General features: G+C 38.2%; 1 protein-coding gene across 1 annotated transcript in view; it reads left to right on the top strand.

Moving 5' to 3' along the window:
• The window catches only part of GRXCR1 (glutaredoxin and cysteine rich domain containing 1), a 143458-nt gene that overhangs the window by 68763 nt on the left and 48363 nt on the right, over positions 1-26332 (top strand). Inside the window, exon 2 of the mRNA XM_006078749.4 lies at positions 829-1071. Coding sequence (XP_006078811.4) covers positions 829-1071 — 243 coding nt within the window. The remainder of the gene's footprint in view (positions 1-828; positions 1072-26332) is intronic.

Below are 26332 nucleotides of genomic sequence, written 5' to 3'. Positions count from 1 at the left end.
CCTTGTCTGGCTTTTACCTGCTGCCCACCTTGGTCTTGGTTTCTATACACTCTCTCTGAGCCTCTCAACGTTTTTTCCTAGTGGTGGAGACCTCTCACTGCACATGGAAGCCTGTCACTCAGCAGAACTCATGCACACACACTTAAACCTCAGAACAGCCCTATGATATAGGGTCTTTTACTCTCAGGAAATTGTGGCTCAAAAAACCTTAAAATTGGGGCTGGTGCACTGGGACGACCCAGAGGGAGGGTATGGGGAGGGAGGAGGGAGGAGGGTTCAGGATGGGGAACACAGGTATACCTGTGGCGGATTCATTTCGATATTTGGCAAAACTAATACAATATTGTAAAGTTTAAAAATAAAATAAAATTAAAAAAAATTTGGTAAGTTGATTAGGAGAAGAATTTTCAAATGGTTAAATTTTAATGTTGACTATTCTGTTTCATGTTTTACTTTGGGTACAAGAGGCCACTATCATAATTGAATGATGTCTACAAAAGATGAGAAAAGTAATTTTACCATTCCTTATTTCATCACATGGCGTGCCATGTGAGACATCATCAATTTTAAGGAGCACCATTATCTGATATACTACTAAGTAGAGAAAAAAATACTGTCAATTAAATTATGTCATCTAAATTATGTTGTCATTTGTATTGCAATTATAAATGTTCTAAAATATAAAGACATGTCTTAGAATTGACAAATATGGTGCTTATTCAACTTGTACACATTTAACGTGTAAGTCATTGGCTGAAATGTTAATTGTCTTAAAATAATGAGAAGAAAGCAAATGCCAAATATTTACTCTATAATGTTTTCCTTCAGCAACCATCAACTGAGCTGGAATTTGACCGGGTAGTGATTTATACCACTTGCCTTCGTGTGGTACGGACGACCTTTGAAAGGTGTGAACTGGTTAGAAAGATCTTCCAGAACCATCGAGTCAAATTTGAAGAGAAAAACATTGCTTTGAATGGTGACTATGGAAAAGAGTTAGATGAACGATGCCGGCGGGTTTCTGAAGCTCCTTCCCTCCCTGTTGTGTTCATTGACGGCCATTATCTAGGAGTAAGTGTCTGCTAAGGAAAATCTTTTTTATTGAACCCAATCAGTGTTGATACCCTTTCACTTTTCACTTTCATGCATTGGAGAAGGAAATGGCAGCCTGGTGGGCTGCCGTCTCTGGGGTTGCACAGAGTCGGACACGACTGAAGCAGCTTAGCAGCGGCGGCGGCGGCAGCAGCAGCAGTGTTGATAGAAATCTGTAAACCTATGACAAAGCAGCTTGCACCATAGCTACCAGCATGCTTACTGATTTTCGGAGTTCACTCCAGCGGTTTTGAGGCACTTACTTCTATCCCAAATGATGTATCACTGCAGTGTTCATCCCTACAGAGTCATAGTGAGACAAAATCAGCATGGAATTGTCTTTTTGAATAGAAACACATTTTAAAAATGGTTAGTCGACTTGAGTTTTGAATTGAGAAGCTTGACATATGGGATAAAAACTTTTTTAAAGTGCAGGTAAGAAAAATGGAATATGAGATATGCATTTGTGAATTCTCCTATACTACATCATCAAACACTCAATTTCCTACTTAATGAAACTGAGATGACAGTCATGACATGAAAGCAATAAGAAATAGGGCTGTAGCCAGAATTTTATCTGCTTGTTGTTTAAAATGATTCTTGATTGGAGGAATGCAGGAGTGTGAGACACAAATGCAGGCTTACAGTGAACAGAGCAGAGAATTCCCAGAGCAGCAAAAAACACGACTCCTCCATTGCTCTCTGAATAACACCGTTAGCATAATAACCCCCATCCATCTATGAATGTGTGTCATCGGTAAGAAGCCCAAGAACGGGGCGCTGGAGGGGACACTTTAGAGAGAGGGAGAGCAAATTGCTGAGGGATGCCAGTGGCTGGGAGGTAGGGCTGACAAGGTCACTGATCAGAGAACAAAAAAGTGAATTGCAATAATTAATTTACATGGCATTCTGTATTTTTCTTGATATTTCTGGTGCCTTGAGTGTAGTGAGAAATCAGTACATATTAATTTTTCAAATCTGGTCTTAACTTTCAGGTTTCAGGGAAAGTTAGAAAAAGCCAGAGATTTTTCTTAGCAGGAAATGCTCCTGTTTGTTACGGGGAGCTTGTATCTGATGTCCTGTCTAGAGCCGTGGCTGTTAGAGGGAGTCTGCCATCTTATGGCAAGATTAATGCAGAAAAGCCATGATTCACTAGCTATGACATCATGCATTCTTACTTTCAACCAGAGCTGGATACAGATTGATTCTGAACGAGAAGAATTTTGATTGAAGTATTGAGCCTGAGGTCCCAGAAACCCACGGCAATGGTACAGATAATAATGACAGATAAATACATAGATTTTAACCGGTGGATACAAACTTCCAGTTATAAGTACTAGGGATATAATATACAACATGGTTAATAAAATTAATGCTGCTATATGTTATATAGGAAAGCTGTTAAGAGAATAAGTCCTTAAGTTCTCATCACAAGGAAAAGTATTTTTCCTTTTTCTTTTCTTTTTTATCTATATGAGGTGATGAATGTTCACTAGGCCTACTGTGATAACCATTTCTTGATGTATGTAAGTCAAATCATTATATTGTACACCTTAAACTTACACAGCACTGTATGTCAATTATACATCAGTAAACTCAGTGGGCCTTGATATTGACAAAAAAAAAAAAAAAAGCACTATAGTATACTTTCAGCTTGCATGTGTTATCTCATCTAACCATCAGTCTACCTTTAGAAATGAACTCTCTGGAACACTGGTTAAAAGGCAAGATTGCCTTGGAGTCAGGCAGCATTGTTTCAAATTCACGCTCTGATACTTCTAATGCTGAGAAATGTATAAATCACTCTGTACCTGGTTTCCTCTTTTGTATGAGAATAATAGTAGAACTGTTCTTAGGTGAATGGTGAGGATTTTAGTATATATGTATGTATTATATTATTTTATTATTATGTACGTGTGTGTGTGCAGGGTTGCTTAGTCGTGTCCACCTCTCTGAGGCCCCATGGACTGTAGAGTGCCAGGTTCCTCTGTCCATGGAATTTTCCAGACAAGAATACTGAAGTGGGTTGCCATTTTCTACTCGAGAGGATCTTCCTGACCCTGAAATCGAAACATGTCTCTTGTGTCCTCTGCATTGGCAAGAGGGTTTTTTTTTTTATCACTAGGGCCACCTGGGAAGCCCCATTATTATACAATTATATGTATCAGTTATATAATGATATAAAATATTAATCAGTTCATATGGTCGGAACAAAGTATGTTTTTAATAAGTAGTAGCAATTTTCATCCCTGTTTTGAAAAAGAGAATATTCTTTTGCTCCAAGTGACATAGCTGGGTGATTGGCAGGGCCAGGACTCCATGTTATGTCAGTCCGGTTCCCCAAACCCTTGTACTTTGGCACATCACCTTAAGGAAAGTAATTGTTATTAGTTTGTTTGCTGCTATATTCTTAGCACCTTGAACAGAGTTTGTCACAAAGCTCTCAAAAACATACATTAAATGGCTGTAGGAATGATGCTATATTGTCTCTTCATATTCTTTCCTTCTTTAAGATATTCTTCCACAAGGGAAAAAATCTGAAGAACATATCCACGCTGGGAAGAAAATCACTGGTAAAAGGTTGTGAGATTTGCTTTTTAAACTGGGAAAAAATTCTTCTGACAATGTAAGATATTTTTCACTGTGGTGTTTTAAGTTCTGTGAAACTGCACAGTTGAACTTAGTGGGTGATCACTAAGATCACTTTAGTGGTCAATAAGCTTGGCTCACCCACTGCTCTGATTTTAACCATGCTCCTCTTCCTACTTCTCAGTCTAAGCTGCCCAAGTGCCTCTCCTGTTGTTTGTCCTTCAATTTCAGGGATAGAGGGAGAGCATGACAGACAAAGGAGGTTGAGTGCGGAGTTCTTTCTCAATGACTTTGTCTCTGTGATCACTTTATTACACACAAAGTAACCTAGAGGTAGAAGAATCACACACATGCTACTCTGTTGCTTCTGAAACTTGAAGCTGATTCCCCAAGTCTGAAGAGAGGTCAGACACAGAGATGTTTTACCCCCCTTTCTTTTTCTGATAAAAGAGGAATTACTTCTAGATTTATAATTCAAAATGGAGATAAACAGTCCAAAACCGCTTACATAACAAACTTCCCTCCTCCTGCAATAGCCACTTTATTTAGATTCCATGCACAATTGCAAATAGAGGACATTGTTGGGCTTGTAGAACCTTTTCCCTATTTGTGCATCTGAAATGGAAGGATGCCCTCTGCTGGGTTTTGGCATGTGGTGAAGCATTATTCTGGAAGAGGATGAGAAACTGATGTTGGTAGTTTCCTTAACATCTGTGATGTTTTAAACAGTTATATAGAACCATTTGATTTACTTAACATTTAAGTAAAGGAGAAAAATCAAGATGTGTGAATCAGCTGCACAAATACAACTGCCTTTAAGGATGGAGAGAGAGAGAAACAGCCAGAGCCAGAGAATGAAGTAGACACAAACAGAGGAGTATGGAGACAAAGTGTGGGAGAACATGTGATGGAAAGAGAGAGGAAAAGGACAAGTCACAGCTACCCTATTTTACTGCCACAGACTCAGGGTGGGTGGTGCCAAAGGAGCTCAGTTGTTTTCATTGAAGGGAAGCTATCAGGGCTCCATCCGAGGGCAAGAATGGAAGAGTTGACAAGGATGCTCTTTTTGTCTGATGACTCTCTTCCCCAGAGAAACTAAAACCTGAAGATGGAAATAATGGAACAGTCAAAGGGAAAGAAATTACTTTAGAAAGAAGATCTACACAGCCCTGTGATGCTCAGTGGTAGAGGGGCAGTTGGTGGAGGTAGAAGCAAATTCAGCTTGGAACTTCCCTGGAGTTGCTATTGTTGTTCAGTCATTCAGTCGTGTCCAACTCTTTGTGACCCCATGGACTGCAGCACGTCAGACTTCCCTATCCATCACCATCTCCCGGAGCTTGCTCAAACCCATGTCCATTGAGTCGGTGATGCCATCCAACCATCTTGTCCTCTCTTGTCCCCTTCTTCTTCTGCCCTTGATCTTTCCCAGCATCAGGGTATTTTCCAATGAGTCAGCTCTTCGCATCAGGTGACCATAGTACTGGAGCTTCAGCTTCGGCATCAGTCCTTCCAATGAACATTCAGGATTGATTTCCTTTAGGATCGACTGGTTTGATCTCCTTGCAGTCCAAGGGACTCTCTTGGACTTCTCCAACGCCACATTTCAAAAGCATCAATTCTTCGGTGCTCTGCCTTCTTTATGGTCCAACTCTCACATTCATACACGACCACTGGAAAAACCATAGATTTAACCATAAGGACCTTTGCTGTCAAAGTCCTTGGAATAAGTGTCCTGTTGTTTTTGGCATCAGAAAATCTTGATGTGAAAAGATTATGTCCCAATAGTTTGGACATAAATAATCTTATAAATTCCAGTTGGATATGAGTTAGAAATTATGTCTTGATTACAGACCAACCATAAACCTCTACAATAAGAGTCCACAAAATCCACATTGGAACATAGCTATGAAACATGTAGAATGAATCCAACAGGGGCCTCCTCTCTAACAGAGAGAGGAATGGAAAGGCTGTTGGTCTAGAGGGGTCTCTGAAATTAGCTGATACTGAGTTGTGACTGCTTGGAAATTCTGTATCTATTTAAAGTATTATTTTATTCAATTTAGGAATGAAGAAATTATTATTGAGCATTGCTAGTAGACACACTAGAAACATAGACTCTAGGCTTGTCTAGAGACTACTTCCAACACTTCTCTGTAGAAATGAGTCACCAAGGAAGCCTTTGCCACCATCTGGAAGTGACCAGCTCTAGTAACTTGTTGTCTTTGCCATGGTCCTCACCAGCAAAATAGATGATGTGTTCTCCACCCTTCTTTCTACGAAATTCTCTTCCTAAGTAAAATCTTGAGTGATGTGTATCTGTTTGTGGTCAATAAATAAGTCACACGTGAAAGCAGTGAGAGAAAATGGGAAATGTGCTTTGTAGGTTTCTAGCCTCTACACCCCGATATTCTCTCTATAGCACAGGAAGACAGTCTATAAAGTGATGGGGTAGGTTACTGAGTGAGACAAACCATAGTATCTGCTGGATATGCTGCTTTTATTTAGTTTTATTTTAACCAGCTTTATTGAGGTACACTTTACATTTAATAAATTGTACGCATTTAAATTGTACAGTTTAACAAATGTGTACACTCATGTATCTACCAACACATCCAAAATATACAGCATTTCCATAAGCCCCCAAATAGTCTTCATGTCATTTAGTAGTTAATCCCTTCCTCCAAGCCCAGTCCCCTGCTAAACATGGGTCTTTGTCTTAACATAGTTTTCTATTCTTCTAATGTCTAGGTCTGGTTTCATGATCGGGGTAGTGATGCCCTCATTCAAGTGAGTTTGAAAGTACTGTAGCCCCTGGAATTTTAATGTCTGGTTCTCTTTAATCCTTGATATAGAGCACCATAGCCATTTGACATCCCTTTTCTTTTTTGTGAAAGACTTCTTATACACTGCTATGTAGTGTGGGTCTGCTGTGGATGAATTCTTTCAGTATTTAAAAGTCTGAAAAGTTTTTATTTCATTTTTAACTTTAAGAAATATTTTTGCTGGATATAGAATTATAGGTTGGATTTTTTCCCAGTAGTTTAGAGGTGTTGGTCCTCTATCTTCTCACATTACTTCTGATAAAACATATGTGGTCGCCCTGATCTTTATTTCTTGGTTTGTAACATGTCTTCTTCATCACCGCCAACCCCAACTGCTTTTAAGCTTTTCTGTTTATCACCAGATTTGAGAACCTCAATTATGGTATGCCTTGGTGTAACTTTCTTCATTTTTCTTTTGCTTACGGTTCAAGGAGATTCTTGAATCAGTTGTTTTATTAGTTTTTATCAAATGTGAAAAACTTTCAGCTATTTTTTTTTCAAATGTTATTTTTATTTTCCCTTCTTTCTCTTTTTGTTTTCAGAGGCTTTAATTACATCCCTATCAGGCTGCTTGAAGTAGTTCCATAGCTTACTTCATTTCATTTTGGGTACTTTCTATTGCTATGTCTCCTGGATTCCTAGTCTTTTCTTATATAATATGTAATCTTCTATTACTCCCATCTGTGTGTTTTTTTTTAATCTCAGATACTGTAATTTTTATCTTTAGACATTTGATTTCTTTAAAAAACGTATTTTTCATGTCTCTGCTTAACATGTTCAATATGTTTTTTTAGCTTTTTGATCATATAATAACTTTTAATCTGTTTAACAGTTTCATTATCTGTGTCAGTTCTGGGTTGGTTTTGAAATTCTGAGTACTGTTTTCCACTTCTTTGCCTTCCTGGTAATTTTTGCTTGAATTCCATATACCTGGTTGGATAAGAGTATTTTTATTGGGATATTTTTGTATTAAAATATATATATATATGTATATGTATATGTATATATCCTTGTACTTTTTGCTGAAAGGCAGTCATGTTACTCGGAAATAGTTTGCTATTTTGGGTTTGTTATTAAGATTTTTTAGGTGTTTCAGTTCAGTTCAGTCACTCAGTTGTGTCCGACTCTTTGCGACCCCATGGACTGCAGCACGCCAGGCCTCCCTGTCCATCGCCAGTTCCCAGAGTTTTCTCAAACTCATGTCTATTGAGTTGGAGATGCCATCCAACCACACAAAACTAATTATTCCTTAGTATTACTTTGCCAACAAAGGTCCATCTAGTCAAGGCTATGGTTTTTCCAGTGGTCATGTATGGATGTGAGAGTTGGACTGTGAAGAAAGCTGAGCACCAAAGAATTGATGCTTTTGAACTGTGGTGTTGGAGAAGACTCCTGCAAGTCCCTTGGACTGCAAGGAGATCCAATTAGTCCATCCTAAAGGATATGGGTCCTGGGTGTTCATTGGAAGGACTGATGCTGAAGCTGAAACTCCAATACTTCAGCCACCTCATGCAGAGAGTTGACTCATTGGAAAAGACCCTGATGCTGGGAGGGATTCGGGACAGGAGGAGAAGGGGATGACAGAGGATGAGATGGTTGTATGGCATCATTGACTCCATGGACATCAGTTCAGTTCAGTTCAGTTCAGTTGCTTAGTCATGTCTGACTCTTTGCGACCCCATGAATTGCAGCACGCCAGGCCTCCCTGTCCATCACCAACTCCCGGAGTTCACCCAAACTCATGTCCATTGAGTTGGTGATGCCATCCAGCCATCTCATCCTCTGTCATCCCCTTCTCCTCCTGCCCCCAATCCCTCCCAGCATCAGGGTCTTTTCCAATGAGTCAACTCTTTGCATGAGGTGGCCAAAGTATTGGAGTTTCAGCTTTAGCATTAGCCCTTCCAATGAACACCCAGGACTAATCTCCTTTAGGATGGACTGGTTGGATCTCCTTGCAGTCCAAGGGACTTGCAAGAGTCTTCTCCAACACCACAGTTCAAAAGCATCAATTCTTTGGTGCTCAGCTTTCTTCACAGTCCAACTCTCACATCCATGCATGACCACAGGAAAAACCATAGCCTTGACTAGATGGACCTTTGTTGGCAAAGTACTATTTCTGCTTTTCAATATGCTATCTAGGTTGGTCATAACTTTCCTTCCAAGGAGTAAGAGTCTTTTAATTTCATGGCTGCAATCACCATCTGCAGTGATTTGGAGTCCAAAATAATAAAGTCTGACAGTTTCCATTGTTTCCCTGTCTATCCGCCATGAAGTGATGGGACCAGATGAGTTTGGGTAAACTCCAGGAGTTGATGATGGACAAGGAGGCCTGGCGTGCTGTTATTCATGGGGTCACAGAGTTGGACATGACTGAGCAACTGATCTGAATTGAACTGAACTGATGGGGATGTGATCTTTTGATTACTTTACTCAATACCCCAGTCTGGCTGGTGAAAACAGGCAGTATTCCCAACCCTTCCCCCAAATACTGTCACTTTTCATACTTTCAGGTGGTCCTTTGCTGGCCTTGAGTAGTTTCCTTACATAGATATACTAAACATTTCTCTGCTGAACTCAAGCTGGGCCCTCTGCCCATCTCTGGAGTTCTCTGTGAAGCTCTTTACTCTCTGTCCTATGAACGCTAGCCATCTTAGCTTCCTGGGCTCTAGGTCTCTTTCCTTAACTCAAGGAATCTACCTGGTTCTGTTTAAACTCCCCCTTCTTGAATATAACTTGAATAGCTATTATGATAGTAAGCCTGGGAGTCCATAGAACTCACTCATTTACTCCCTGCCTCTCAGAGGTCATAGTTCTTTGTTGTTTAATGTTTACTACCATATAAACAATCCATTAAAAATATTGTGTTGTGCTTGCTTTCAGTCGCTCAGTTGTGTCTGACTCTTTGTGACCCCACAGACTGTAGCCCACCAGGTTCCTCTGTCCATGGGGATTCTCCAGGCAAGAGTAGTGGAATGGGTTGTCATGCCCTCCTCTAGGAAATCTTCCCAAACCAGGGATCAAACCCAGGTCTACCACATTGCAGGCAGATTTTTTTACCATCTGAACCACCAGGGAAGCCCTTTAAAAACCATTATACTGTTTATCAAAATGAATCATTAAGTGGTCCACTTTTAGGCAGTATAACAGAGAAATTTTCAGGCTTAATGTCCATGGCATTAATGAATTACATTTTTTTTCTGAATAACAGTGATTTATTTTTACAGAAAACATCTGTAAACAAACAAAAAGTCCTGAAGCCTTAAAAATTAGAGGTTTTATCTTTTCTCACATAAAAAATGTCCAGGAAGATGCTCCTGGGAGGGTATAAAGTCCCATGATGTCACCTAAGACCACTTTCTATTTTACAGTTCTTAGCACATACCTTCTATCTTTGAGGTTTAGTGGACCTAATGTTCCTATAATTAATATAAGTATTGATATCACACTTGCATTCTAGACAGGATGGGAATGAGAAAGAAAAGAGAGAAGTACATTCTAGCTAAAAGAATTTAAAGAATCCATCCAGAAAGCTCACCCGACTTTGTATTTTATTATTCACCTTTGTTGCAAAATAGAATTGTGCTCTTCCAGAGGGACACATTGATATGTTTAAAAAAATCAAGGTTTTTCTTAGAATAAAGCATCATGGTATTGAGTAGGAAGTTAGTATCTGCCACACTGAGCAAAGATCTCTTTGAGTAGTTGACTAGAATAAGCTTCTTCAAGTTGCATGTTTTATACTAATTGTTTGCTTGAATCAGACAACTCCCTAGTATTCATTCTGTTAAGGAGGGTTGCAGAGATGGTGGGCTGATGGGAGGGAATCTTTGGTAAATTTGGTGTTTCTTTATGGGAATGTATTATATGCAATAATAACTATTTTCATAAACCATCAATGTAAAATTAAGTGTTTTTTTAGGTTTTGAAACTCTGGTTTTGAACCTCTTTAAAATATTTACCATGTACCTGTGAGAAGTGGTTTATCAATGTTGGAGTTACATGCTTTGAAAATCCGTTAAAAGTTATAGACCATCTCACTGTACCTAAGACACAATCTTCTTTAAATATCAAGGCTTTCTGAAAATTTATCCCTAGATAATTAACTTTTCATTAAAAGGAGTACTTTCAAGATGGTGCCTACTGAGGTATACCCCCACTTCTTAGTTACCTTGAGTATTTTATCAAGTAAGTAACCCACTTCATTACAAGTAATTACCATCATATCTGATTTAGATTCTTTAGCATTTAATTGTGGAATTGATGAATTTTAGATCTTTATTTTTTCCTTTTTCTTTGGAATTCATCTTTTTGGTCATTTCCTTGATCATTACTAATTTCCCCAGAGATCTGGATGAAAGAAGAATCCCCTGAGCTTTCAGATCTACTAATTTTTCATGGACCTGATTTGGTAATAGGTACAGCAGATATTCAATCTTTAAGCGTCCTTGTGCAGAGTCATGGAATATTTGTTCCTGGCCTGTTCACTCTACTTCAGAAAGTACAGGATGGGGAAGTTTGAAATTTAAGCTTTAAGTCAAGCTCTTGGAGTATAAATGAAGCAATAATCTGTCATGTGATTGCTTCCTTGTCCTTTTTTTCCTGAATAACTGAGGATTTTTTTTAACTTTTTATTTTTGTATTGAGGTATAGCTGATTAATGACGTTGTGATAGTTTTGGGTTAACAGCAAAGGGGTCCAGCCATGCATATACATGTACCCATTCTCCCTCAAACTTCCCTTCCATTCAAGCTGCCACATAACATTGAGCAGAATTCCACATGCCCTACAGTAGGTCCTTGTCAGTTATCCATTTTGAATATAGCAGTCTGTACAGGCCTATCCCAAAGAGAAACAACAACAGCAATAGTAAAAGCTAACTTGAATGATACACTCTGCTAAGCTTTCCTTGACCTATTAAAATAAAAATGTAGATAGTACCCCTCTCATTTCTATCACCCCAAATTTTGTTAGACAAATTAAGAAACTTAGAGAAGATAAGAAACTCTTTAAATACCTTCAGATCACAAGCCAGGATTCAAATTTAGGAGAGTTGGACTCTAGAGCTCACTCTTCCACTCTTCAGCAGCATATTTACATTCTGAGTTATTTCATCACTTGAAAACACTCCACATTCAAGATCTTGACCTTAGAAATATCCTGCTCTGACCACAATTTTCTGTCCTTCAGTCTCTCTCCATTATTGAACTTGCTCTGTTACCACTGGTATTGTTTATCCTTCTCCCTTTCTATTGTAGGCACACTTTTGGTTTCACTCGTTTCCCTATATTTCTGTATTCATAAATATAATAACATCTAGTCTGTATCACTCACTGGATCAACTCTCTTGACTTTCCACATTTGTCAGATCCCAGTCTGGTACAGATTCCTGTGTTTTTCTTCTCTTATTCCAGCACATCAAGGACATTATTGGAAAAAAATCTCAAAATTTTAGGAAAGAAGTCTACAACAAAGTTGTATCATCAGCATTATGTAGGCTCACTATTTAATACTCCTGAGAATATCTTGTTGGTTTTCTGTTGTGGTCCACATAACCAACTGCTTTGAATTGTTTTCTAATTTCCCCCAAACAGAAATTTCATTGACATCTCTTGATTCCTATTTTCCACATCTGTTATTATCTTTCACTTTTTCTAGACTTCAAGTCTCTATACAGTCACAATCTTGTAGGGTCTGTTAATTTTTTTACAGATATTTTACTTTGGCATTAAAAAACACAGAAGACTTCTTCATTATTAGCCTTTTATTCCAATTCTTTGGTTTTGATAAATGACCCCACAATTCTTCCAGTCGTTTGGACTCCAAATCTCAGTTTTCTTTGATACCACGTCTTTCTCTTCCTCATATCTAGTCACTTGTCAAGATTTACATTGTATTCCATGGAATCTCGATTTTCACATTTTGGGAGCCCCTCCTATAAAGGAGTAGCAAAGCAGTGGAAGCAGACATCTGAATGCAAGAGTAAGCTATTTGTCTTACTGGAATGGATGCTAGTCTAGTTATTTAATCTCTCTAAGGTGAAGATAACAAAATACTAATGACTGGGTATTTTGAGAATTATGAAGCATAAAAACTCGCAGTGCCTGGAATATGGCACACACTAAGTAATTCTTTGCTAATATTACAGCAAGAGCTTTAGAGAAAACTTTACATTTATGGGCTGTAGGTGGAAAGAGAGAATAAAGAGAATTAATATAGGATTGGATCAAGAAGTCATGAGAGGAGAAAAGGTGCAGAGTATTATTCTGAGTTCACTTTCACATGTTAATTTCCAAGTAGTCTGATCTATGAGGGCAGGATGCTGCACAGCGTCTGAACTTCTGGATAGTGGTAGTGTTTTAAATATAAAAACTATCATCAAGGTCATGTTTCAGATACTAGTTTCATTTGAGCTGATACGTGGGCTACTAGCAATATTCCATTGCCATTCATGATACCTTTCCATGAATATTAAACATAGTTATTTAAATAGTGTTACTTTTTCCATTTTAATACTAAGCAATTAAAAATGCTAGTTAAAACATATTAATAATAGTTTATAACATATGAGAGTTAAAAATTATTAGCAATATACCTATTTCCTCTGAAAATGAAAGAGAAGGTTTATGTACAAGACACTATACCATCATAACTTTTTTCTTACAATATGAAACTTTGATTTTCTTTCCTCTCTTTTTAATAGTAAGTCTAATTTTACCTTTATTCAACTCAGAATGAATTTCATTGTATTAACATATGAACAGATGACATCTGATTTGCTCTTATTTCTAGAACAAAGTTATTAAATCTAGAGTGTGTGCCCAACTAAGAAATAGAGTGGGTGAAGGAATTAATGCTTTATATTCTCCTCTTAGCACCTCCCCTCTCTCATATTCTCTTAGATTAAGACCACTGGGAGACTGGTGGGACAACTATTAAGATGAGGTTGCAGAAGATCTACTTAATTACTAGGTTTCAAATGTGGTAGATAAATACATGTATAAGTTTCATACAGAAGATTAGAATCTTGGATTTGGAAGGAATCTTACATGTCATCCTGTCTAATGTCCCTCTCACTGCATAATTCTTTCTACCATAACCCTGGGCAGAGATGAACAATCTTTGAACACACCCAGTGACAAAACCTCTTACTGTTCAAGTCAATCTATTGTGGTACTCCTGTAAATATTAGAAATTTTTTTCTCATGTTGATAACAAGCCTGTGTCTAACTTCCTTCACCCATTAGTCTTAGTTCTACCTAGAGTAATTAGAATTAAAATTGTTCCCTCATCCGCTTAACTAAATCTTCGTATACAAAAATGTTGGCAAGTTTTCTTCTTGGTTTGTTTCATACTTACTCTTATCTCTTGACTTTCTGAGCTTCAAAATCGTAATTATTCTCCTTAAGACATATTCTAGTCTTTAAGTGCAGCACCCAAAGCTAGAACCAATCTTCCAGATGGTTATCTCCTCAGTAGGATCTCTATCCCTCTAATAGTGGTGCCTAGGTTTACTTTAAGCATCATCATGCTGAGTCTGAGGTCACTTAAAAGACACATGTAATTTTTAAGTGAACTATTTCTCAAGTGAACTCCTAATACCCTTGGATTTTGTTGCATTTTACTGGGCCCCAAGACCTCTTTTCCATGGATATGTAGTTGCTAGACAGTAATTAATAACACAGGAAATAAATTTTTTAATGAAATATAACCTATGATTTTTGATAACTGTCACTCTCTTTCTGTAAGCAGCTCATTCTGGTGCTAGTATCATTCCTCAGATCAGGAAGCAAAAAAGTTATCAAATGTCTCAAACTTCCATCCCTAGAGAAATATGCCCATGGGACTGGAATAAACTGTAGTCAAAGTTAGGGTGCTATGATGAAAATAGTTGTAACAGTTAGCTTTTGCTGTGTAACAAATCACCTCAAAACTTAGTGGCTTTAAAGAATCACTTTGTAGACTGCACTTTTGGCTGGGTTTGGCTGTCTTTCATGGTCTACTGGTCAGTTGGCCAGAGGTGGGTAGTCTAGGATGACATCAGTTACATATGTGGAAATTGGCTTCTCAGATTTCCTCTTTCCTAGCAGACTAGCTGGGGAATGTTAAATGGCAGCAATGGGATTTCTAGCAGTGAAAGAAAGCAAGCCCTAAAGCTGAAGCCCACTTCAAGACTTGGATTGAGTCTTGTTTGTTTTTGTCCTGTTGACTGGAGCAGGTGACATTGTCGGGTTCAGGTTTAAGATGCAGAGAACAGACTCCACCTGTTGATGGGAGGGCTGCCTACATCACATTGGAAAGGGTGTGCCTAGAATGAGTCATAAGCAAGCCGGTGACAGTGACCCCTGCAATCCACCGGGGTGAAGAACTTCATTATCGAACCCTGACTTTCCACCTGAGTCACGTGTGCTCAGTGACATTTTCATGTTGGAGGATTGCACACTTTTGATTGACTAAAGCTAGTTAATTATACTTTAGCACTCCACAAGCCCGCAAAATATTTGTAGAGCAGTTTGGCATTCAAGCACATCTGTGTGGAACTAAACCAGTGTACCAAATCCCGCTCGAGTTTCCAGAGTCACATTCTATCATCTTGTTTCTTTAGTAATCCTGTACCCTCCAGTAACATCTTGTGATATCCTTGATCTATTGACCAAATCTTTGCCTTTCGCCTCACAGCTTTGTTTTTCTGTCACTTAACCTCACAAAAGAAATGCAGAAGTATTATGATTATAATTTCTTCATCTCATATTTTGGATGCTAAACTTAATTCAATGACATGAAAAGTCATATAGTAGTAAGTACCTTGAAATCTGTTTATGCACAATTCAACTTTACTCCAACACTTAGAGTCTATTAAGGAGAGGGGAACTTTGAGGCATGCTGGCACTAAGTATTTCTAAATTATAAACCTAAGGAACAGCTTCACCCATACAGTCTTTACTTAATATGTATCCTGGCTTTGCTACTGAACCAAATTTAGGTCTACTTGGCTGTGTGCAGTAAAGCCAGGTTGTGGTGAAGGAAAGTGCAGCATTTATTGCAGGGCCAAAGAGTATGGGTGGCTAATTCTTAGAAGACTTGAACTTCCCAATGGCTTTCAGGGAAGGGTTTTTAAAGACAAAGTAAGGGAGAAGGTCATAGGATGCCTGATTAGCTTGTGGACATCCTTCTATTGGTTGATGGTGAGGTAACCAGCTGTATTTCGAGAGTCAACATCACCAGCCTTCCAACTGGTCTGAAGTCTACAGGCTTGTGGTCAACGGTCAGTTGACTTTGTCTTACCTGATGTGGATTTCAGTATCTGCAAAACGGTTCAAGGATATGGCTCAGAATGTTGTCTACAGTCCTTGAGAGGGAACTAAAGATCCTTGACATTCTGTTATGGATAAACTACTATTATTTTGTCTTGCTTGACTGTTTGCCTTTGTGCTTCATTTTCTTACTTCTCTGATTAAATTTGTGCTTTGGAAATCAATGAAGGCCTGATTGAAGAAGTTTTTCTACAAACAAGAGGCAGGCAGAGGATGGGCTGGGGAAGGTGTCTGTCCTATGAAAGTCCCACAGCATCCTCCTCAGTTTAGCTTTATCATTTTGCACATTTTACAAATTAAAAATGCATTGTCACATTTTCCTAAGACTTTGCCACTTTAGTTTTTCCTTCTGTAATTTTCTGTGTGGAAGGATACTTGTAAAATATCTGGTAGTTTCACTCTTTAGTTATTTGTATATGTCAAATCCTGAGTCTTAAATTTTGTCCTTTGGACCATGGTTCCATACAAGTACAAAATAGCGTTTGTTTTCAACTTGGGCATAAATTAAAAGAAGACATAGAACATGCTACCTAATAAGGGACTCCAGGACCCAATTTATCTACATCTCTTAGATATAAATTGCTAAATATTCTTAATCTGATTGAAAAGAAAATGTTGTTGTGCATGATCAGTGTTTTCTTATTTGGATTTAAAGAGACGTAAGGCTTGAGTGAAAAAGTTGGCTTAAAGCTCAACATTCAGAAAACAAAGATCATGGCATCCGGTCCCATCACTTCATGGGAAATAGATAGGGAAACAGTGGAAACAGTGTCAGACTTTATTTTTCTGGGCTCCAAAATCACTACAGATGGTGACTGCAGCCATGAAATTAAAAGACGCTTACTCCTTGGAAGGAAAGTTATGACCAACCTAGATAGCATATTCAAAAGCAGAGACATTACTTTGCCAACAAAGGTTTGTCTAGTCAAGGCTATGGTTTTTCCTGTGGTCATGTATGGATGTGAGAGTTGGACTGTGAAGAAGGCTGAGTGCCGAAGAATTGATGCTTTTGAACTGTGGTGTTGGAGAAGACTCTTGAGAGTCCCTCGGACTGCAAGGAGATCCAACCAGTCCATCCTAAAGGAGACCAGTCCTGGGTATTCATTGGAAGGACTGATGCTGAAGCTGAAACGCCAGTACTTTGGCCACCTCATGTGAAGAGTTGACTCATTGGAAAAGACTCTGATGCTGGGAGGGATTGCGGGCAGGAGGAGAAGGGGACGACAGAGGATGAGATGGCTGGATGGCATCACTGACTCAATGGACATGAGTTTGGGTGAACTCCGGGAGTTGGTGATGGACAGGGAGGCCTGGCGTGCTGCGATTCATGGGGTCGCAAAGAGTCGGAAGCGACTGAGCGACTGATCTGATCTGAAGGCTTCCCTGTTGGCTCAGCTGGTAAAGAATCCTCCTGCAATGTGGGAGACCTGGGTTGGGAAGATCCCCTGGAGAAGGGAATGGCTACCCAGTCCAGTATTATGGCTTGGAGAATTCCATGGACTGTATAGCCCATGGGGTTGCAAAGAGTTGGACACGACTGAGTGACTTTCACTTTCAATATATGCATTTAAGATTTTTTAAAAAATTCTAGAAATGTATGAAAATAAATTAATGTACCATTCTATGAGTAGGTGAAAATTAATAGAAAATTTAATGTCTCTATTTTTAATAAACTGATAAAATCAATTTTAATTAAAACTGATTAAAATCAGTTTTAATAAACTGATTTTGAAATCAGTATCTCAGTAAAGATAACTTTGGTTGATAATGAACTCTGTCTGCTCTTGTGCATATAGAGATTTAGTATCTTCTCAACCACCAGAGGGCTCTCACAATATAAGAAAATATATTAAATGTGTAAGAAAATAAATGAAAGTAGAAGTCATTTTTTATATATCTTTTTTAGTGTTCAATTAAAAGTTTAATATCTTAAATATATGGATTGCATATAATATTTCAAATCCAGATTTCATTTCTAGAAATGAAATAGGAGGAACTGTTTAAACATGATAATTCAAAAACTTAAAACAATGAGCTAAATCCTGAATCAAACGTTAATACCATTCATTTATGTTTTCACTGGAAAAAATTAATGGAAAGTGCATGTATATTTTCTGTGAGAGATTCTAGCCCTAAAGACCTATTTTTCTATAAATATCTAGTTTGTTGCTTTGGTATCATATATAATTACAACCTAGTGAACATCCCACACAGGATTTGACAAGGTAAATAGCTCTTGTGCCAAGCAGCGCACTTCCTTACGCTCAGGTAGGATTGCGATACATTGTGCTACGGTTTTGTTTAGTTTTTAATCACTCCTTGGACTCCCAATTTGGTTGAGCTTAGCCCAAGATGCCTTTCTTTCTAAAATAAAAAATTAAGCTAATGACATGACCATATGTTTGGTCCTGATGGTGTTTATTCTCTGGATCAGATTCAAAGGATGAATCGAATGAATAAAATGAAGCAAACCACTTGTTCAGCGACAAGCCCTGAAATACTAAAGTCAGGGGCTCATTACTCGCCTCCTTTCTGGGCTGTAATCAAGGCCGGTCTTGCAGGAAACCAACAAATTTCCCCAGTTCTCGTCCATTTGTTGTGAATTTCAACCAGTCTCTTAGACTCTTGTGACCTGTCTCAGGGACTGTGGAGACTGAATCAGAATTAGTGATTATCAGGACTTCCCTGGTGGTCCAGTGTTTCAGACTCTGCGCTTCCAATGCAGGGGGTGCAAGTTCCATCTCTGGTCAGAGAACTAAGATCCCAGCTTTAGTCTAAGTTTAGACTTTAGATCTTTAGAACTAAGATCCCCTGACTTTAGTCCATGTTGAGTGGTATGGCCAACAAAATAAGAATTAGTGGTTATCAAATTGTTCTCTGTGGTTCCCTAGAAGTTCCTTTGACTCTTCCTTAGCGGGCATCTGATGGATGGTATGAATGGGAGGGATTTCAATCTCTCTTTGAAATGCCAAACCAAACCGTCACATTCATACCTGTTATTGTATTCTACATATAGTCTCCCTTGAAAGATTTTTTTTAAATTTTTTTTTTAATTTTATTTTATTTTTAAACTTTACATAACTGTATTAGTTTTGCCAAATATCAAAATGAATCCACCTCAGGTATACATGTGTTCCCCATCCTGAACCCTCCTCCCTCCTCCCTCCCCATTCCATCCCTCTGGGTCGTCCCAGTGCACCAGCCCCAAGCATCCAGTATCATGCATCGAACCTGGACTGGCAACTCATTTCATACATGATATTTTACATGTTTCAATGCCATTCTCCCAAATCTTCCCACCCTCTCCCTCTCCCACAGAGTCCATAAGACTGTTCTATACATCAGTGTCTCTTTTGCTGTCTCGTACACAGGGTTATTGTTACCATCTTTCTAAATTCCATATATATGCGTTAGTATACTGTATTGGTGTTTTTCTTTCTGGCTTACTTCACTCTGTATAATAGGCTCCAGTTTCATCCACCTCATTAGAACTGATTCAAATGTATTCTTTTTAATGGCTGAGTAATACTCCATTGTGTATATGTACCACTGCTTTCTTATCCATTCATCTGCTGATGGACATCTAGGTTGCTTCCATGTCCTGGCTATTATAAACAGTGCTGCGATGAACATTGGGGTACACGTGTCTCTTTCCCTTCTGGTTTCCTCAGTGTGTATGCCCAGCAGTGGGATTGCTGGATCATAAGGCAGGTCTATTTCCAGTTTTTTAAGGAATCTCCACACTGTTCTCCATAGTGGCTGTACTAGTTTGCATTCCCACCAACAGTGTAAGAGGGTTCCCTTTTCTCCACACCCTCTCCAGCATTTATTGCTTGTAGACTTTTGGATCGCAGCCATTCTGACTGGTGTGAAATGGTACCTCATAGTGGTTTTGATTTGCATTTCTCTGATAATGAGTGATGTTGAGCATCTTTTCATGTGTTTGTTAGCCATCTGTATGTCTTCTTTGGAGAAATGTCTATTTAGTTCTTTGGCCCATTTTTTGATTGGGTCATTTATTTTTCTGGAGTTGAGCTGTAGGAGTTGCTTGTATATTCTCGAGATTAGTTGTTTGTCAGTTGCTTCATTTGCTATTATCTTCTCCCATTCTGAAGGCTGTCTTTTCACCTTTCTAATAGTTTCCTTTGATGTGCAGAAGCTTTTAAGGTTAATTATGTCCCATTTGTTTATTTTTGCTTTTATTTCCAATATTCTGGGAGGTGGGTCATAGAGGATCCTGCTGTGATGTATGTCAGAGAGTGTTTTGCCTATGTTCTCCTCTAGGAGTTTTATAGTTTCTGGTCTTACGTTGAGATCTTTAATCCATTTTGAGTTTATTTTTGTGTATGGTGTTAGAAAGTGTTCTAGTTTCATTCTTTTACAAGTGGTTGACCAGAGTTCCCAGCACCACTTGTTAAAGAGATTGTCTTTAATCCATTGTATATTCTTGCCTCCTTTGTCAAAGATAAGGTGTCCATATGTGCGTGGATTTATCTCTGGGCTTTCTATTTTGTTCCATTGATCTATATTTCTGTCTTTGTGCCAGTACCATACTGTCTTGATAACTGTGGCTTTGTAGTAGAGCCTGAAGTCAGGTAGGTTGATTCCTCCAGTTCCATTCTTCTTTCTCAAGATCGCTTTGGCTATTCGAGGTTTTTTGTTTTTCCATACAAATTGTGAAATTATTTGTTCTAGCTCTGTGAAGAATGCTGTTGGTAGCTTGATAGGGATTGCATTGAATCTATAGATTGCTTTGGGTAGTATACTCATTTTCACTATATTGATTCTTCCAATCCATGAACATGGTATATTTCTCCATCTGTTAGTGTCCTCTTTGATTTCTTTCACCAGTGTTTTATAGTTTTCTATATATAGGCCTTTAGATTCTTTAGGTAGATATATTCCTAAGTATTTTATTCTTTCCGTTGCAATGGTGAATGGAATTGTTTCCTTAATTTCTCTTTCTGTTTTCTCATTATTAGTGTATAGGAATGCAAGGGATTTCTGTGTGTTGATTTTATATCCTGCAACTTTCCTATAGTCATTGATTAGTTCTAGTAATTTTCTGGTGGAGTCTTTAGGGTTTTCTATGTAGAGGATCATGTCATCTGCAAACAGTGAGAGTTTTACTTCTTCTTTTCCAATTTGGATTCCTTTTATTTCTTTTTCTGTTCTGATTGCTGTGGCCAAAACTTCCAAAACTATGTTGAATAGTAATGGTGAAAGTGGGCACCCTTGTCTTGTTCCTGACTTTAGAGGAAATGCTTTCAATTTTTCACCATTGAGGATAATGTTTGCTGTGGGTTTGTCATATATAACTTTTATTATGTTGAGGTATGTTCCTTCTACTCCTGCTTTCTGGAGAGTTTTTATCATAAATGGATGTTGAATTTTGTCAAAGGCTTTCTCTGCATCTATTGAGATAATCATATGGTTTTTATTTTTCAATTTGTTAATGTGGTGTATTACATTGATTGATTTGCGGATATTGAAGAATCCTTGCATCCCTGGGATAAAGCCCACTTGGTCATGGTGTATGATCTTTCTAATGTGTTGTTGGATTCTGATTGCTAGAATTTTGTTAAGGATTTTTGCATCTATGTTCATCAGTGATATTGGCCTGTAGTTTTCTTTTTTTGTGGGATCTTTGTCAGGTTTTGGAATTAGGGTGATGGTGGCCTCATAGAATGAGTTTGGAAGTTTACCATCCTCTGCAATTTTCTGGAAGAGTTTGAGCAGGATAGGTGTTAGCTCTTCTCTAAATTTTTGGTAGAATTCAGCTGTGAAGCCGTCTGGACCTGGGCTTTTGTTTGCCAGAAGATTTTTTATTACAGTTTCAATTTCCGTGCTTGTGATGGGTCTGTTAAGATTTTCTATTTCTTCCTGATCGAGTTTTGGAAAGTTGTACTTTTCTAAGAATTTGTCCATTTCTTCCTCGTTGTCCATTTTATTGGCATATAATTGTTGATAGTAGTCTCTTATGATCCTTTGTATTTCTGTGTTGTCTGTTGTGATCTCTCCATTTTCATTTCTAATTTTATTGATTTGATTTTTCTCCCTTTGTTTCTTGATGAGTCTGGCTAATGGTTTGTCAATTTTATTTATCCTTTCAAAGAACCAGCTTTTGGTTTTGTTGATTTTTGCTATGGTCTCTTTTGTTTCTTTTGCATTTATTTCTGCTCTAATTTTTAAGAGTTCTTTCCTTCTACTAACCCTGGGGTTCTTCATTTCTTCCTTTTCTAGTTGCTTTAGGTGTAGAGTTAGGTTATTTATTTGACTTTTTTCTTGTTTCTTGAGGTGTGCCTGTATTGCTATGAACTTTCCCCTTAGGACTGCTTTTACCGTGTCCCACAGGTTTTGGGTTGTTGTGTTTTCATTTTCATTCATTTCTATGCAAATTTTGATTTCTTTTTTGATTTCTTCTGTGATTTGTTGGTTATTCAGCAGCGTGTTGTTCAGCCTCCATATGTTGGAGTTTTTAATAGTTTTTCTCCTGTAATTGAGATCTAATCTTACTGCATTGTGGTCAGAAAAGATGCTTGGAATGATTTCTATTTTTTTTGAATTTACCAAGGCTAGCTTTATGGCCCAGGATGTGATCTATCCTGGAGAAGGTTCCATGTGCGCTTGAGAAGAAGGTGAAATTCATTGTTTTGGGATGAAATGTCCTATAGCTATCAATTAGGTCTAACTGGTCTATTGTATCGTTTAAAGTTTGTGTTTCCTTGTTAATTTTCTGTTTAGTTGATCTATCCATAGGTGTGAGTGGGGTATTAAAGTCTCCCACTATTATTGTGTTATTGTTAATTTCTTCTTTCATACTTGTTAGCATTTGTCTTACATACTGCGGTGCTCCCGTGTTGGGTGCATATATATTTATAATTGTTATATCTTCTTCTTGGATTGATCCTTTGATCATTATGTAGTGACCATCTTTGTCTCTTTTCACAGTCTTTGTTTTAAAGTCTATTTTATCTGATATGAGTATTTCTACTCCTGCTTTCTTTTGGCCCCTATTTGCATGGAAAACTTTTTCCAGCCCTTCACTTTCAGTCTGTATGTGTCCCCTGTTTTGAGGTGGGTCTCTTGTAGACAACATATGTAGGGGTCTTGTTTTTGTATCCATTCAGCCAGTCTTTGTCTTTTGGTTGGGGCATTCAACCCATTTATGTTTAAGGTAATTACTGATAAGTATGACCCCGTTGCCATTTACTTTATTGTTTTGGGTTCGAATTTATACACCATTTTTGTGTTTCCTGTCTAGAGAATATCCTTTAGTATTTGTTGGAGAGCTGGTTTGGTGGTGCAGAATTCTCTCAGCTTTTGCTTGTCTGAAAAGCTTTTGATTTCTCCTTCATACTTGAATGAGATCCTTGCTGGGTACAATAATCTGGGCTGTAGGTTATTTTCTTTCATCATTTTAAGCATGTCTTGCCATTCCCTCCTGGCTTGAAGTGTTTCTATTGAAAGATCAGCTGTTATCCTTATGGGTATTCCCTTGTGTGTTATTTGTTGTTTTTCCCTTGCTGCTTTTAATATTTGTTCTTTGTGTTTTATCTTTGTTAATTTGATTAATATGTGTCTTGGGGTGTTTCGTCTTGGGTTTATCCTGTTTGGGACTCTCTGGGTTTCTTGGACCTGGGTGATTATTTCCTTCCCCATTTTAGGGAAGTTTTCAACTATTATCTCCTCAAGTATTTTCTCATGGTCTTTCTTTATGTCTTCTTCTTCTGGGACCCCTATGATTCGAATGTTGTAGCGTTTAATATTGTCCTGGAGGTCTCTGAGATTGTCCTCATTTCTTTTAATTCGTTTTTCTTTTGTCCTCTCTGATTCATTTATTTCTACCATTCTATCTTCTAATTCACTAATCCTATCTTCTGCCTCTGTTATTCTACTATTTGTTGCCTCCAGAGTGTTTTTAATTTCACTTATTGCATTATTCATTATATATTGACTCTTTTTTATTTCTTCTAGGTCCTTGTTAAACCTTTCTTGCATCTTCTCAATCCTTGCCTCCAGGCTATTTATCTGTGATTCCATTTTAATTTCAAGATTTTGGATCAATTTCACTATCATTATTCGGAATTCTTTATCAGGTAGATTCCCTATCTCTTCCTCTTTTGTTTGGTTTGGTGGGCATTTATCCTGTTCCTTTATCTGCTGGGTATTCCTCTGTCTCTTCATCTTGTTTAAATTGCTGAGTTTGGGGTGTCCTTTCTGTATTCTGGCAGTTTGTGGAGTTCTCTTTATTGTGGCGTTTCCTCGCTGTGTGTGGGTTTGTACCAGAGGCTTGTCAAGGTTTCCTGGTTAGGGAAGCTTGTGTCGATGTTCTGGTGGATGGAGCTGTATTTCTTCTCTCTGGAGTGCAATGAAGTGTCCATTAATGAGTTATGAGATGTCTGTGGTTTTGGGGTGACTTTGGGCAGCCTGTATCTTGAAGCTCAGGGCTGTGTTCCTTTGTTGCTGGAGAATTTGCTTGTTATGTCTTTCCCTGGAACTTGTTGGCCCTTGTGTGGTGCTTGGTTTCAGTGTCGGTATGGAGGCGTTTGATGAGCTCCTGTCAATTAATGTTCCTTGGAGTCAGGAGTTCCCTGGAGTCAGGGTTTGGACTTAAGCCTCCTACTTCCAGTTATCGGTCTTATTTTTACAGTAGTTTCAAAACTTCTCCTTCTATACAGCACCACTGATAAAACATCTACGTTAGAGATGAAAAGTTTCTCTACTGTGAGGGTCACTCAGAGAGGTTCACAGCGTTACATGGAGAAGAGAAGAGGGAGGAGGGAGTTAGAGGTGACCCAAATGAGATGAGGTGGAATCAATAGTGGAGAGAGTGGGCTAGCCAGTAGTCACTTCCTTATGTGCACTCCACAACTGGACCGCTCAGAGATGTTCACGGAGTTATACAGAGAAGAGAAGAAGGAGGCAGGAGACAGAGGTGGCCAGAAGGATAAAAGGGGGAAATGAAAAGGAGGGAGACAGATCCAGGCAGGAATCAGTTCCTTAAGTGTTCTCCACCGTCTGGAACACACAGAAATTCACAGAGTTGGGTAGAGTAGAGAGGGGTTAGGGAGGAGATACAGGTGACCTGGTGGAGAAAATGGAGAGTCCAAAGGGAGAGAGAGCAGTCAAGCCAGTAATCTTGTACCCTAGTGAAAAATGGGTCCTGAAGATTGGGTTCTTAAAGGTACAAAATTGGTAACAAATACATAAAAGCAAAAATTAAAAATCTAGAGTAGAGTTTGGAATTTCAAAAATGCGATGTTAATGAAAAGAAGAAGGAAAAGAAAGAGAGAAAAAACGAACAAAGAAAAACAAACAAGGTCATGAAAATTATAAAGAAACTACAGGTACAAAATTGATAACTAATACCAAAAAGCAAAAATTAAAAATCTAGAGTAGAGTTTGGAATTTCAAAAATACAATGTTAAAAAAAAAAAAAAGAAGAAGAAGAAGAAAAATAAAGAGAGAAAACAAACAAACCAACAAAAACAATGTCGCAAAAATTATAAAGAAAATACAGGTACAAAATTGATATCAAATACCAAAAAGCATAAATTAAAAATCTTGAGTAGAGTTTGGAATTGCAGATATACAATGTTATATAAAAGAAGAAGAGAAAGAAACAGAGGGAAAAAAAAAGTCACAGAAATTATGAAAAAAACTATAGGTACAAAATTGATAACATATACCAAAAGGCTAAAATTAAAGATCTAGAGTAGAGTTTGGAATTTCAAAAATACAATGTTAAAGAAAAGAAGAAGAAAAAAAAAAAAAAACACGGTCAAAAAATTATAAAATATATATATGAAGTTTGCTGAAGAAGAAAAAAAAATAGGGTCTTTTTTTTTTTTTTTGCAAAATAATAGTTATAAAAGTGAAAATTAAAGGACAATAGAGGACTTAAAATTTTTTTTTTTAATAAAAAAAAGAAAGATTGATCATAAAAATAGTAAAAATATATCTAGGTCTTTCTCTGGTTTTGTTGTGAGTATTGTGGGTTCAGTTCATTTTTGGCAGTTCCTTAGTCCGACTTATATTTCTCAAGATCTACAGGCCCCTTCCTATGTAATCCGTAGTAACCACAGGGTTTTAATCTATGGCCTGTAGCTTCCAAGGCGTTTCCCTCTGTTATAGCTTCTTCTGTTTGCTGGTCTCTTCAGTGTCTGGTTCCCGCCCTGACACAAAGGGGATGGTTGAGGACACTATTTTTTTTTTTTTTTTAATTTAGGCTCACTTGTTCAGCCGCGCTGTGGGGAGGGAGGGAGGGATGCTGCAAACAGATAACACTGGCGTGCGCTCGCAGTGCCTCAGCCACACTGGGTCTTGCCCCCGCTCACGGCGCGTGTAGCCTCCCTGCCCACACTGCTTGGGCTCTAGGTTGTTCCGCCGGGAACAATCAGAGGCCGGCCCTGGGCTGAGCTCCCAGGTCCAAGCCGCTCAGGTTCAGGCACTCGGGTAGTCCTCAGAGGCGCAGACTTGGTTGGGCCTGCGTTTTGTGTTCTTCCCAGATCCGAG

The sequence above is a fragment of the Bubalus bubalis genome, chromosome 7 (assembly GCF_019923935.1).
Source record: "Bubalus bubalis isolate 160015118507 breed Murrah chromosome 7, NDDB_SH_1, whole genome shotgun sequence".
Taxonomy (NCBI): domain Eukaryota; kingdom Metazoa; phylum Chordata; class Mammalia; order Artiodactyla; family Bovidae; genus Bubalus; species Bubalus bubalis.
Note: the sequence above shows the minus strand (reverse complement) of the source record. Positions and strands in the feature narration are given on the sequence as shown.